The 14,114-nt window shown below is 32.7% G+C and overlaps 1 protein-coding gene across 8 annotated transcripts in view; it reads left to right on the forward strand.

Annotated features, from left to right (window-relative positions):
• The window catches only part of add1 (adducin 1 (alpha)), a 106,252-nt gene that overhangs the window by 90,549 nt on the left and 1,589 nt on the right, over nt 1–14,114 (forward strand). For 7 of the 8 annotated variants that reach the window (XM_056447118.1, XM_056447119.1, XM_056447123.1 and 4 more), the window contains one exon: nt 4,588–4,668. In XM_056447118.1, coding sequence (XP_056303093.1) covers nt 4,588–4,668 — 81 coding nt within the window. Of the gene's footprint in view, nt 1–4,587; nt 4,669–9,759; nt 9,794–14,114 lie in introns of all 8 variants that reach the window. The other variant, XM_056447124.1, reaches the window with a different exon arrangement.

The following is a 14,114-nucleotide window of genomic DNA, read 5'->3' on the forward strand; positions in this document are numbered from 1 at the left end:
TGCTTTTTTATTATTGTTTCACCACAAATCTAATCTAACAAATCCAATTTTGACTATTTTGTTATTTTATGATTATTTTTTGTTTGATTTTCATTGGTTTTTAATAATATCTGTAATGTTTATGTAAATTTATGTATAATCATTCCATTTTTAAATGTAAGCTGATTACATTTACTTTTTTAAAAAGAATATAACTGTTTAATAGAGTCCATCTATCTGTCTCTGTCTGTCTGTCGTTCTATCTCTCTTGTCATTCTGTCAATGTTATCTGTCTGTCGTTCTGTCTGTGTCGTTCTGTCTGTCTGATGTTCTATCTCTCTTGTCATTGTCAATTTTATCTGTCGTTCTGTCTGCTTGTCGCTCTGTCTGGCTGTCGTTCTATCTCTCTTGTCTGTCTGTCGTTCTGTCTGTCTGTTGTTCTATCTCTTGTCATTCTGTCAATTTTATCTGTCTGTCGTTCTGTCTGTCTGTCATTCTGTCTGTCTGTCTGTTGTTCTATCTCTCTCGTCATTCTGTCAATTTTATCTGTCTGTCGTTCTGTCTGTCTGATGTTCTATCTCTCTTGTCATTCTGTCAATTTTATCTGTCGTTCTGTCTGCTTGTCGCTCTGTCTGGCTGTCGTTCTATCTCTCTTGTCTGTCTGTCGTTCTGTCTGTCTGTTGTTCTATCACTTGTCATTCTGTCAATTTTATCTGTCTGTCGTTCTGTCTGTCTGTCATTCTGTCTGTCTGTCTGTTGTTCTATCTCTCTCGTCATTCTGTCAATTTTATCTGTCTGTCATTCTGTCTGTCTGTTGTTCTGTCTGTCTGTCTGTCTGTTGTTCTATCTCTCTCGTCATTCTGTCAATTTTATCTGTCTGTCGTTCTGTCTGTCTGATGTTCTATCTCTTGTCATTCTGTCAATTTTATCTGTCTGTCGTTCTGTCTGTCTGTCATTCTGTCTGTATGTTGTTCTATCTCTCTTGTCATTCTGTCAATTTTATCTGTCTGTCGTTCTGTCTGCTTGTCGCTCTGTCTGGCTGTCGTTCTATCTCTCTTGTCTGTCTGTCGTTCTGCCTGTCTGTCGTTCTGTCTGTCTGTTGTTCTATCTCTCTTGTCTGTCTGTCGTTCTATCTCTCTTGTCATTCTGTCAATTTTATCTGTCTGTCTGTCTGTTGTTCTATCTCTCTTGTCATTCTGTCAATTTTATCTGTCTGTCGTTCTGTCTGTCTGTTGTTCTATCTCTTGTCATTCTGTCAATTTTATCTGTCTGTCGTTCTGTCTGTCTGTCGTTCTGTCTGTCTGTCTGTTGTTCTATCTCTCTCGTCATTCTGTCAATTTTATCTGTCTGTCGTTCTGTCTGTCTGATGTTCTATCTCTTGTCATTCTGTCAATTTTATCTGTCTGTCGTTCTGTCTGTCTGTTGTTCCATCTCTCTCGTCATTCTGTCAATTTTATCTGTCTGTCGTTCTGTCTGCTTGTCGCTCTGTCTGGCTGTCGTTCTATCTTTCGTTGTTCCATGTCATTTTATCTGTCTGTCGTTCTGTCTGTCTGTTGTTCTATCTCTCTTGTCGTTCTGTCAATTTTATCTGTCTGTCGTTCTGTCTGTCTGTCGTTCTATCTCTCTTGTCGTTCTGTCTGTTTGTCGCTCTGTCTGGCTGTTGTTCTATCTCTCTTGTCGTTCTGTCAATTTTATCTGTCTGTCGTTCTGTCTGTCTGTCGTTCTGTCTGTTTGTCGCTCTGTCTTGCTGTCGTTCTATCTCTCTTGTTGTTCTATGTCATTTTATCTATCTGTCATTCTATCTATTTATCCATCCAACTGTCTCTCACTCTCTGTCTGTTGTTCTGTCTGTCATTATAATTATCCATTCATCTGTCTCTCTCTTTGTCTATTGTTCTATCTGTCTGTTGTTCTATCTTTCTGTCGTTCTATATTTATCCATCTGTCTGTCTGTCTGCAGTTTTATCTCTCTTGTCGTTCTATTTGTCATTTTATCTTCTGTCGTTCGATCTGTCTGTCATTCTATCTATCCGTCTGTCTTTCTCTTTGTCAATCTATCCATCTGTATATCTGTCTGTCGTTCTATCTATCCGTCTGTCTTTCTCTTTGTCTGTCAATCTATCCATCTGTATATCTGTCTGTCGTTCTATCTATCCGTCTGTCTTTCTCTTTGTTTGTCAATCTATCCATCTGTATATCTGTCTGTCGTTCTATCTATCCGTCTGTCTCTCTATCTCTGTCTGTCAATCTATCCATCTATATATCTGTCTGTCTGTCATTCTATCTATCCATCTATTTATCCGTCTGTCTCTGTTGTTCCATCGTTCCATCCATCGTTCCAGCTGTCTGTCGTTCTATCTGTCTGTCGTTCTATCTGTCTGTCTAGAGATAGATGGACAGACAGACAGATCCACTAAGAAATTGACAACAAATATTCATACTCAATTCTCATTTATTGTGTGTCCATATATCTGTAAAGGTTTTGGTCATATGGCTCATAATCATTTTAAATAATCCATAATTACAGTATTGTCCATAATAATCATAATTACGAATTCCCCCATTAATCGAGCACTTAAATCTCTAAATACTACATTTCTGTTCACCCTGAAGCATCGTAAACTGCAGTGGAAAATCAAACTTGAGCCAAACCGAGTGGTAAAACAGTGGAAAAGCATCATCTCTGTCCTGTGTGTGACTTTACCTGGCTCTTTCTTTCTTCTGGTGATCCAGCACTCCTTTCTATACCCGTCCCAACCTGCGCCCCATCCTACAATCCCCCCTGTGCATACAGACTGAAACCCTCGTCCTTTTAATCCCAATTCTGGACTTAATCTCTTCGTCTTCTGGAGACGGTCTGGGGATTTTTTTGGGGGCTTTTCTTGCACTAATAAAGCTGATTCTGGTGTCTCTAATGGACGTTTCTGAAAATCAACTCAGATTTGACTAAACTCTGGTGTGCAGGTGGTGACAATCTGCTTTCTCACATCTTCAGCATTTATTCCCTGTGGTTTTGCTTGTTTTATGAATGTATTGTTGTTAATTCAAATTATTTTTTTCATATGAAACTTAATTTTGTTTTCTCAAAGGGCAAACAGTACGACAATGCGAAGACAAAACGTATCATAGGACTTTTAAAATGGGAATTAACCAAATTCAAGTCAGGCCAGTATTATTTACTATATTATTAATCTCTGTTAATAGATTTTAGTTCTATTTTTAGATAGTATAGTTAACAATTAATAATACTAAATAGGTAGTTTGTCAAATATCTATTTCAATCTTAATAGTGATTTATTTATTTATTTATTTTTATAATTATTAATATGATAATTATAAAAAGATTGTTTTCTTGAAATGCTTTATTACAAAGGCACACACAGAAAAATAGAAGAATAAAACTTAATGAACATAATGATTTTTTTAATTAATCAAATTCAAGTCAACCAGGGTTATTTAATATAATTTATTATTATTATTATTATTATTATTATTATATTTTACAATTTATTTTAATTTTAATTCATTTTGGTGTTTTTTAAAGGTCATTTTCAAAATGTTATTTTTATTTTATTGAACTTTTAGAATTTTAGTACTCTAACTTGAACATACAGTCTTATGCAAAAGTTTGGGCACCCCTCTGTGCCTGCATAATAATGTGCTCTCTATAAGAGAAGATCGCAGTGAAATGCCATTCGGTTTCTAGAGAAAGCTAGAAAATGTCATGTTTTTCAGGCAGAAATACGTAATGTAGCAGCATTGAGAAGTGTGAAATTAAATTAAAACTAAAAAATAGGCTATGCAAAAGTTTGGGCACCCTCTCTTTTGTGTGGATTTCAAAAACCTGTAGTCACTTAGGCTGCATTTACGCTGCAGATCTTGATAGTCAATTCCTTCAATTTTGACTCCTATCCGATTGTCTGCATTTACACAGCTCAGATCTGATTCATATCGGATAAATCACTTTATTCACATATGAACAAGGCCTGAATCTGATTTGAGTTAAGTGGAATCCATGTGATTTGTTCCTGCTTACACGTACATGGCCCTATACGATCTGTGCCACATGGGTGAAAAAATCTGAATTGAGTCACTTGACCCAGGCAGTATAAATGCAGCCTATATGCTGATTGATTACAACACAAAATTGATTTGAGTGACTGTGAACCTTAACAATCCTAACACAGGTGCAGCCAATCATGAAAAAGGTTAAGATAGCTGATTGACAGTTGTGACTCTTATTGTAAACCACTAAGTAGCAACATGGGAACCTCAAAAGAACTTCCTAATGACCTAAAAACGAGGGTAATTCATAAACATGAATTAGGAGGATGCACAAAAGCTACCACAAAGATTAAAAGCCTCTATCTTCACAGTCAGAAATATAGTGAGGAAATGGAAGGCCTCAGGAACAGTTTTTGTAAAGGAATGATGTGCTAGACCAAGAAAAAGATCTGAAAGGCGAAGGCAAATGATGGTTAGAGTGGTCACAGATATGTCAATGTGTAAAAAGTGCATTGCTATAATGAATATTGAAAGCTGAATTCTAGCAGTGTTGTGTGTGTGTGTTTAGTGTGTGTACTGTAATTTGGTGTGTGTTTTCTGCAGGTCAGACGCTGGAGACTGAAGAAGGGAAAGTTCCCAGCAGCACCTGCACTCCGCCCAGCTCACCTGTGCGTGTGGATGAAGGTGTGTGTGTTTTTCTGCTCTGACCAAGTGTTTCTGAGCATGAGCCGACTCTACAGCACTGCTAGTCTCTGTCTGTCTGTCTGTGAGCCTGTTCATTAACTGTCTCAGACATTTATTGCTGTCGGTAATAACAGATCAAAGGGGGGTCAGTGATGTTTTGTTTGTTTACTGTCCACTTTTTTTACTTTTAATTTTAATATTTTAAAATAATCTGGCCAGACAGTGTTTTTATGTGAATATTTCCATTAAATTTATTAAGTTGTTTTAAATTAATTTGATTAAATAATGTCGCAGCACTGGGTTGCAGCTGGAAGGGCATCCGCTGTGTAAAACATATGCTGGAATTGTTGGCCGTTCATTCCACTGTGGCGACTCCTGATAAATAAGGGACTAAAGCCCCAGTCACGCTGCACTTTTAGCCCTCTATTCATACGCATGTGAACACGGTAGATCGGAAATTTCGTAATTCGCTGCATTTGAATAGTGCAAGCTTGGTGAACTGACCTGCGAAATCACATCAAGTGATTACGTGAGACCAATCGAAAATCAAAACATGACGTCTGTACAGAAATGTTAAATATGGATTGCTTAAATATATATCGCTTTTTTAATGTCAGATCATCTATCTATCTATCTATCTATCTATCTATCTATCTATCTATCTATCTATCTATCTATCTATCTATCTAAGAACATATCCATCCATCCATATAAAAACAACCATCCATATAAAAACATCCATCCATCCATCCATCCATATAAAAACATCCATCCATCCATCCATCCATATAAAACATCCATCCATCCATCCATCCATATAAAAACATCCATCCATCCATCCATCCATATAAAAACATCCATCCATCCATCCATCCATATAAAAACATTCATCCATCCATCCATCTATATAAAAACATCCATCCATCCATCCATCCATATAAAAACATCCATCCATCCATATAAAAACATCCATCCATCCATCCATCCATATAAAACATCCATCCATCCATATAAAAACACATCCGTCCATCCATCCATCCATATAAAAACACATCCGTCCATCCATCCATATAAAAACACATCCGTCCATCCATCCATATAAAAACACATCCGTCCATCCATCCATCCATATAAAAACACATCCGTCCATCCATCCATATAAAAACACATCCGTCCATCCATCCATATAAAAACACATCCATCCATCCATCCATCCATCCACATATTTATCTATCCGTCCGTCCGTCCATCCACATATTTATCTATCCGTCCGTCCATCCATCTATCTAGTTTTTTGAAAAGGTAAAAATACATATTTTTTTAATTTATGTTTTCAAGCAATCTAAACCTTTTGGAAAAGTATTTTTTATATGAGGTACTTTGATTTAGATTTTTTTGTATTTTTATTTAATTTTTTCAAGGAATATACTTTTTTAAAAACATAAAAACAAATATACAAAATTAAAAAGTATAAAAATAATATATTTTTTATTTTATATAGTTTTTTTTGCTATGTATTAAGAAATATTTTTATTATTTTTAATCATCAGAATGTTTAAGAGAAGATGACATTACATTTTTGTTTTGTGTTTTTTTTCAGGTTGCTACTTTTTATTTATTTATTTATTCTTTACATTATTTATTTTGTGTTCATCTGACCCCATTTGGTCTTTATTACTAAGGATTACACCCATCTTAAAAACAGATAGATAGATGGGTAGATAGATAAAATAATCTTTTGGCAAGCCCAGTTTAAAGATAGCTTCTAATTAAAACTGCAGCACATCTGAAACTTTATTATCCTGACTATGTGATATATACCCATTTTCAGTCAAATATGACAGTCCAAATAGCATTAAGAAAACCCATGCATGGTAAAGCAGCTTTTTTTTTTATTTGTAAAATCATTTATCATAGTAAATGTTAATAGATATGTTAATATAATACAACATAAATGTAATGTTGATAAATATATAAATTAATATAGTATTTTTAATAGTGCAGCATTACATTGGCTGTATGCATTACATTGCAGCAACGTCACAGAAATAGAAGATATAAATTAAACTAAAATAAAATTGAGTTTTTATCCAAACCATCTGCGATGATGATGCACATTTTGATGTGAAATGGATAGCTTCTATCACATGTCGTTATGGCACAGTGTCACTTTAAAGAAAGTAAAGTGCAGTTGAAAGTAAATAATTGAGTCCTCTCCGGTGTAATCCGCTCAGGAAAATGTCTTCTAACGTCTTCATAATTGGGGCTCTTTAAACAGCTCTTGAAAAAAGACTACAAATTTCACAAGAGGGCTAATAATGATTTTATTTTAATATAATAAATCAGTGCAGTTGTAGTTAATTTTTAGTATGCAGTTTATTGTAAATATTTCTGGCATAATCCTCTCTTCACTCATATTGGTAGCATTTAACACCGAATAAAGCACATAATCAGTACCTGAGGTTATCATTGTCATAGTAGTTTATGCTGTTGTTTTGCCGTGACGTCACAGAAATGGAAACCGTTTCTAAAATAGATAAATTTTTTGAGGTTTTTATACTAACCATCTGTGACGACGATGTGCATTTTAATGTGAAAAAGACAGTGTCAGTTTAAAGAAAGTAAAGTGCAGTTTAAAGTAAGTAATTGAGTCCTCTCCGGTGGAATCCGCTCTGGCAAATGTCGTATAAAGTCTTCATAATAGTGGCTCTTTAAACTGCACTTGAAGAAACTAATTTAAAAGACTACAAATTTCACAGGAGGGCTAATAATAGTTTTATTTTAATATACTAAATCAGTGCAGTTGTAGTTAATTCTTAGTATGGAGCTTATTGTAAGTAATTCCATTGTAATCATCTCTGGGAAATGACTCATATTGGTAGCATTTAACACTGAATAAAGCACATAATCAGTACCTGAGGTTATCATTGTCATAGTAGTTTATGCTGTTGTTTTGCCATGACGTCACAGAAATGGAAACCGTTTCTAAATATATATATATATTTATATATATGTTACGACTTCATAGTTTTGCTCTAGGGTTTAAGAGGTAACATTTAAGGTGGTTAAAATTTGTAGTGAGTTGGTGGCAAAATTTCAACACAACAACAAATACAGCAAAAATAAGTGAATTTATTTACAATAGTGAAAGAAGTCAAACAGAAAAGAAAAAAGTATTATTTACAATATCACACAAAAGAGAATAAATCAACGTATATTATGTTTGGGGAAACGAGAATTAAGTGGCGCCAAATAAATGAAAGCAATATAGCAAAACACCCAAATCTAGCTAATATAACCCTCTAAACTATCTAACAGAAAATAAACAAACACAACATCTTCAGCGTTTTCACGCTATAACTAAATCTACTCTACTAACCAAAAATACGGAGAACACTTACAGCGGGTGGCGCTCACTTCTAAACTAGTGTGTTTAGACAGTGGAGTTATCTACGTCAGTGGTTCTCAAACTTTAAAGCCAGCGACCTCCGATGTAAGATCGTCAAGAACTCGCGACCCCGCACTACCAAAGCATATCCAAACAATAAAAATAACTCATTTTAAGTTTTATAGACAGATTTATTGCATTTGAAATCAACACTAATCAAAACTAACAAGCAAAAAATATATATATGCATGCGTGAGGAAAATATGTCTCAATGAAATCCCGTTATCACAACAAAACACATTTTTATAGCATAATTGAGTGACCAAAAGATACACGGACGAACCGCTCACCGGCCCTGTACGCACTGCTTGACATGAATTCATGAATGAATCTGTTAACAATACATTAACTGTGCTGTGTTCTCCCAGATGGTGTCTGATATTGCACAGATGCTGTTGACATATACCTTATTATTTGTAGACATCATTTTAATAGCAATACTGCTCTTTTCATGAGCTGCAATATTAGTTTAATCTTGGTCAGTGCAAGCCCTTTTGCGATGGTGTACGTGGTGTTAAATTTTACATATAGCTGACAGCGTCTGGCCATAAAATAAAGAATTAAACAGAACCTATCGTGCTTAAAATGTGTAGATTCAGTGGCAAACAGTTACCTGAAGGTTCCGTCCCACAGACTTTACAGGTACGCTTTAGTTATTTTCATAGCAGACTTGAAGCCAATGGAAGCCTTTTACCCACTCTTGGAAAAGTGTAGATGGTGGATTAACGTTCAGCACATGATCAGTAATCAGATGTGCCATTATTAGTAGCTTTAGCTGGTTTTTAAAACTAAATCTGTCAGTGTTGTTTTCATTCTCTCATCTTCAGAGCGTTACATTTTCGTGGTTGTAGCTCCTGTCATCTGAAGGCAGAAGGCGTTGACTGAATGATTCAGTCTAGCGCAGTGGGCCAATAAGAAGAGTGCGAAGGCAGGACAAGCGTTACCGGCTTTGTTTACTGCAGCAAGTTGACATGACAACAGTCTTAAACTGTTCCTGAGCACTGCGTTTCAAGTGCAAAGATGCATTCTGCCTGAATGTGTCCTAAATACTTTATCAATTCATCAGTGATATCTTTATAAAATCTGTAAATATTTACTTTCACTTATAATACTGAAAAATATATATTATAATGACTGAAAAATTACACAATTTTTAAATCACTCTCGCGACCCCTTGAAATTATTCTGCGACCCCCAGTTTGAGAACCACTGATCTACGTGATGAGCGATGCATGTCACATGACATCTAAACTATATATATATATATTAGTTTTTATCCTAACCCGCTGCTATGACGATGCACGTTTTAACAAGAAAACAAAGAACTTCTATTACATATCACGTGTAGTTATGACACAGTGTCATTTTGAAATAAATAATTGAGTCCTCTCTGGTGTAATCCGCTCTGGGAAATGTCTTGTAAAGTCTTCAATGTCTTCATTCTCCTTCATGCTCATTTCTCTGGGGTCTTCAAGAATGGCTCTGCAACCATTCTTTTATTTCTGGTGGTCTGTGTATGTGTGTGTTTTCTCTTTATGGTTTCTGTTCACTTCTTTTAATTTAACCCGGTGGCTGTGATTGACCTGCATAGACATTCTCTCTCTACTTGTGCTTTTTCTTCTGTGGCCGCGTCACACACTCAGGAGATGGAAATGCTAAAGAGTACCTGTTACCATAGTAAGTACCATAGTGAGTTTCTGACCCCGCCGCACGGCTTCATCAGCTAATCATCATTGTTTTTTATCCGTCCTCTGGCGCTGATCTGCAGTCAGTGTTTGTGAGGATGATCTGCACCGCTCCAGATCACAGAAGCAAGTCATGACTGGAATAGTCTGATTTAACTCGTTTAATTTGAGTTGATTTTAATCTGTTAGACTGTGAGGTTATTGTGTTTTGTTTTTGTATTTAATTGTAATTTATTTTATTTTTTTTTATCGTTTATATTTATTCAATTCAATTATAAGATATAATTTTATAATATTAGATGCATTTTTATTGCAATTAAATTTAATGATCAGATTTTTTTAATCTTTTATTTTAATTGAAATGTAATTTAAAATGATGTAATATTGGTTAATTACCTTTTTAAAATGTATTTAAATGTAATTTTATTTATTTTTGTGTTCATTTAATTTGATTAAAATGATTATTTTTTGTTTATTTCTTCATATTTATTCAGATTCAATTATAAGATCTAATTCCATAACAATATAATGTAATATTAAAGTAAAAATATTATTAAAATTAAATTTAATGTTTAGAGTAGATTTTGTTTATAGTATATTTTATTAGATTTCAATTAAGATGTCATTTTATAACATTATAATGATGGTTAATTACCTTTTTTACATTTTTGTATTTGGTTTAATTTTGTATTCATTTAATTTGACTAATTTCTTTTTATTAATTTAAATTCAATTTAAAGATATCGTTTTATAAGTTGTTTTATTGCAATTCAATTTATTCTTTATAGTTTATATTTATTAAAATTAAATTTAAAGATGCAGTTTTATTAAAAAATTCTTTAATGTTAAAATGTCATTTTTATTGCAATTTAATTTAATGATTAATTTAAATTGCATTTTTTTTTCTTCATCACATTTCTCCATTAGTAGTTGGCTGCATGTAAAGAGATTTATGATATTAGCAGAAAGTTTTTGATGCGTTATTAATTCTGTCATTTCAATTTAATGATTAGATTATTTCTTTACAGTTTATACTTCTTACAATTCCATTAAAATGTAATTTTATAATTTTTTAATAATATTAAAGTACAATTTTTATTACAATTTATTTTAATGATTAATTTAAATTGCTGTTTTTCCCCTATAACATTTTTCCGTTAGGATTTGGCTGGATGTAAAGATATTTATAATATTAGACTCTTTGGTGCAATACTATTCTGTAATGCTAATTTAATTTAATGAATTTAGATTTTTTTTTTATAGTTTATATTTATTACAATGCAATTAATGTCATTTAAAAATATATAATAATATTACAGTGTAATTTTTATTGCAATTTAATTGAATGATTAATTTAAATTGCTTTCCCAAATCACATTTAACCATAAAGATTTAACTAGATGTAAAGATATTTATAATATTAGCAGGTTCTTTTGATGCATTATTAATTCTATAATACTAATTTAATGATTCGAATATTTCTTTATACTTCATATTCATTAAAATTCAGTTAAAAGATGCCATTTTATATTAAATATATATATATATATTTAGTGTTCTTTATTGCAATTTAATTTAACGATTAATTTAAATTGCAGTTTTTTTCCCCCTCATAACATTTATCCATTAGGATTTGACTGGATTTAAAGATATTTCTAATATTAGCAGAAACTTTTTGATGCATTATTAATTCTATAATTTAATGATTAGAATATTTCTTTAAAATTTACATTTACTCAATTAAAATGTAATTTAAAAAGAGTAACACAATATTAGTGTAATTTTCATTGCAATTTATTTTAATGATTCAATTTTAAATGATTATTTTTTCCTTAACATTTATCTGTTAGGATTTGGCTATATAAATATAAGATATTTATAATAATAGCAGATTCTTTGCATTATTAATTCTACAACTCTAATTTACTGATTAGAATTTGACTTTATAGTTTATATTTATTGCAATTAAATTAAAATGTCATTTTATAAAAAAATAAGTTATAATATTAAAGTGCAATTTAATTTAATAATTAAAATTTAAATAGCAGTTTTTCCCCTAATTGTAAACAATAAATGGACAAGAATATAGGATATCAAAACTCCACAGTCATATAATGCATTAAATGGAAGCATTCACAAAGTTTTGTTTGTCTGTATACACATTTTGTTTGTGTTAAAATCCTTAAAGTGGCATTAGGTAAATAATTACACAATTTTACGGTCCAAATGGATGTAAAAAGATTTGATTTGTTCATTTAAGAACATTTTAATTTTGCTGAAAGGATCTGGAGTTCAGTGCGATCATTCCAGCAACAAATCTCTCCCTAGAAACCTCTGCTTTTTCCTCTCTTAACCTCTGTCATATTAACAAAGCGGGTTCTGTAATGCGCATTTTAATGCTATGCTTCAGGAGACCAGGTAAAGTATGAAAATTACGCGTCCGGTATCTCTCCAGTCATGCAGAATGTTTGTAATATTGATATTTCTCTGTTTATGAATGTGGTTGATTCTCTCTGTAGGTTTCAGACCGTTGGGAGTTTTTCATATAGATGTGTGTGTGTGTCTTTATTACTGGTGTTTGTCTGAGAGGTGAAATCTCTCTGTAAATATGAATATGTCGGATTTCTGATTGTATTTATGATTGAAGAGCTCAGCTGATGCGGTTTTGCTGCTTGTGTGCTTGATCTGGAGACGCTGATGTGGATTATTTTAGTTGTTACAGTTGATTATAGTGGAGTTTTGGGTCCTTAAGATATGCTTGTTATTGTATTTGGAGATTAAATCTTTTTTTAATAGTTTGCATATGGGGATGTTAATGTTTAATAAATAATTGGTGCTAATTTGTTTGATATAATAGCAAATTTAAATAATATTAAATAATGAAGTATTGGATTAAATTGTATATTTTATTTAATGACAATATCACATCACATATCACAGGAGTAGCAGTGCGATGTGGCTGTATATCAGCACTGGTGGGAGGCGTGAGTTGGCTTGAGGCCGCAGGCCGAGTGTCTTAGTGTCCCACCAGTGACTATATACGGCCATATTGCACTGCCACTCGTGTGATATTGCGCTTATACAACAGTTTGATGGCATAATCGTGTATATAAATAGAAAATTCCAACACAAGTCAAATTCTTTTGTATGAGGAACTACTTTCTTCCTCCATTCATACACATCTGCAGCTGATGTCAGAACAGCAGAAACCACTGCTACTTTCCCAACATCATTTTAGAGCTAGTGTTTGAATGATTCTCTAGCGTAATGTCTAAAGTGATGACAAAACTTGCTCACATTTTAAGATGATAAGGCTGAACAGCATGAAATGCCATCAGTCTACAGAGATTTCCCAGTATTAGTCTGCTGCAATCAGGAGATCACAATAATTAACCCTGAAAAAGCCAAAGCAAAGCAAACACTAGCAGATTACTATGGTATAAATACAGCACTACAACATACACAAGAGAGAGATCGACTCAGAGGGTCACTTACCTGTTCTAAAATGATTTGTTCAGCTGTAGATTGAAATACGAAAAGAAAACGCTGAGTTTTTCTCCTCTAAGGGCTTATTATGTGGTCTCTGTTGCCTTCTTGTGGCGTGACCGTCTTTGCTCTGCTCAATGACAGGCTGACAGCCGCAGATGCGCTGAATCTCTGACATTATAATTATTTAAAACAGGCACTATCCTTATAAATAAACTGCATATTTGCGATCTAAACAACTACATTCTCCATTCTCACCTAAAACATCTCAAAAGTACATTATGTTGTCCAACAGCTGCAATGTTTGTCAAACTGGATGAGGGTGGATTAATACTAATAATTGCAGAATATCACATGGCTATCAGCCAATCGGTTTTGAGAACCAGACAGAATTGTTGTGTATATTTAGATATATAATTCTGCAATAATAATCCTTTATATTATATAATAATAATAATAATAATAATAATAATAATAATAATAATAATAATAAGCAATAATTTGCAGCAGTTATATTTGCATTTATTAAATTATGAATTATAAAATATAATAGAAAATAAAATAGAATATTTCATTAAAACTACATAGAGAGAGGAAAATTCTATATCTTGTATATAGTATGTAATCTTTTGCAGCTAGAAAGTTAGAGTAATTTATAATTTAAACAGTAAATTATAATTATCTCTTTAAAAAAGATAAAAAATAAATTTCTTTATATTTAATTGTATTGTTTAACTATAATTCAGACTCTTTGGTTGGTATTACAATTTTGTCATATCTAAAAATAAATAATTGATCAATTAATTATTAAACTCCTAAAACACAAG

The sequence above is a fragment of the Danio aesculapii genome, chromosome 21 (genome assembly GCF_903798145.1).
Source record: "Danio aesculapii chromosome 21, fDanAes4.1, whole genome shotgun sequence".
Lineage (NCBI taxonomy): Eukaryota > Metazoa > Chordata > Actinopteri > Cypriniformes > Danionidae > Danio > Danio aesculapii.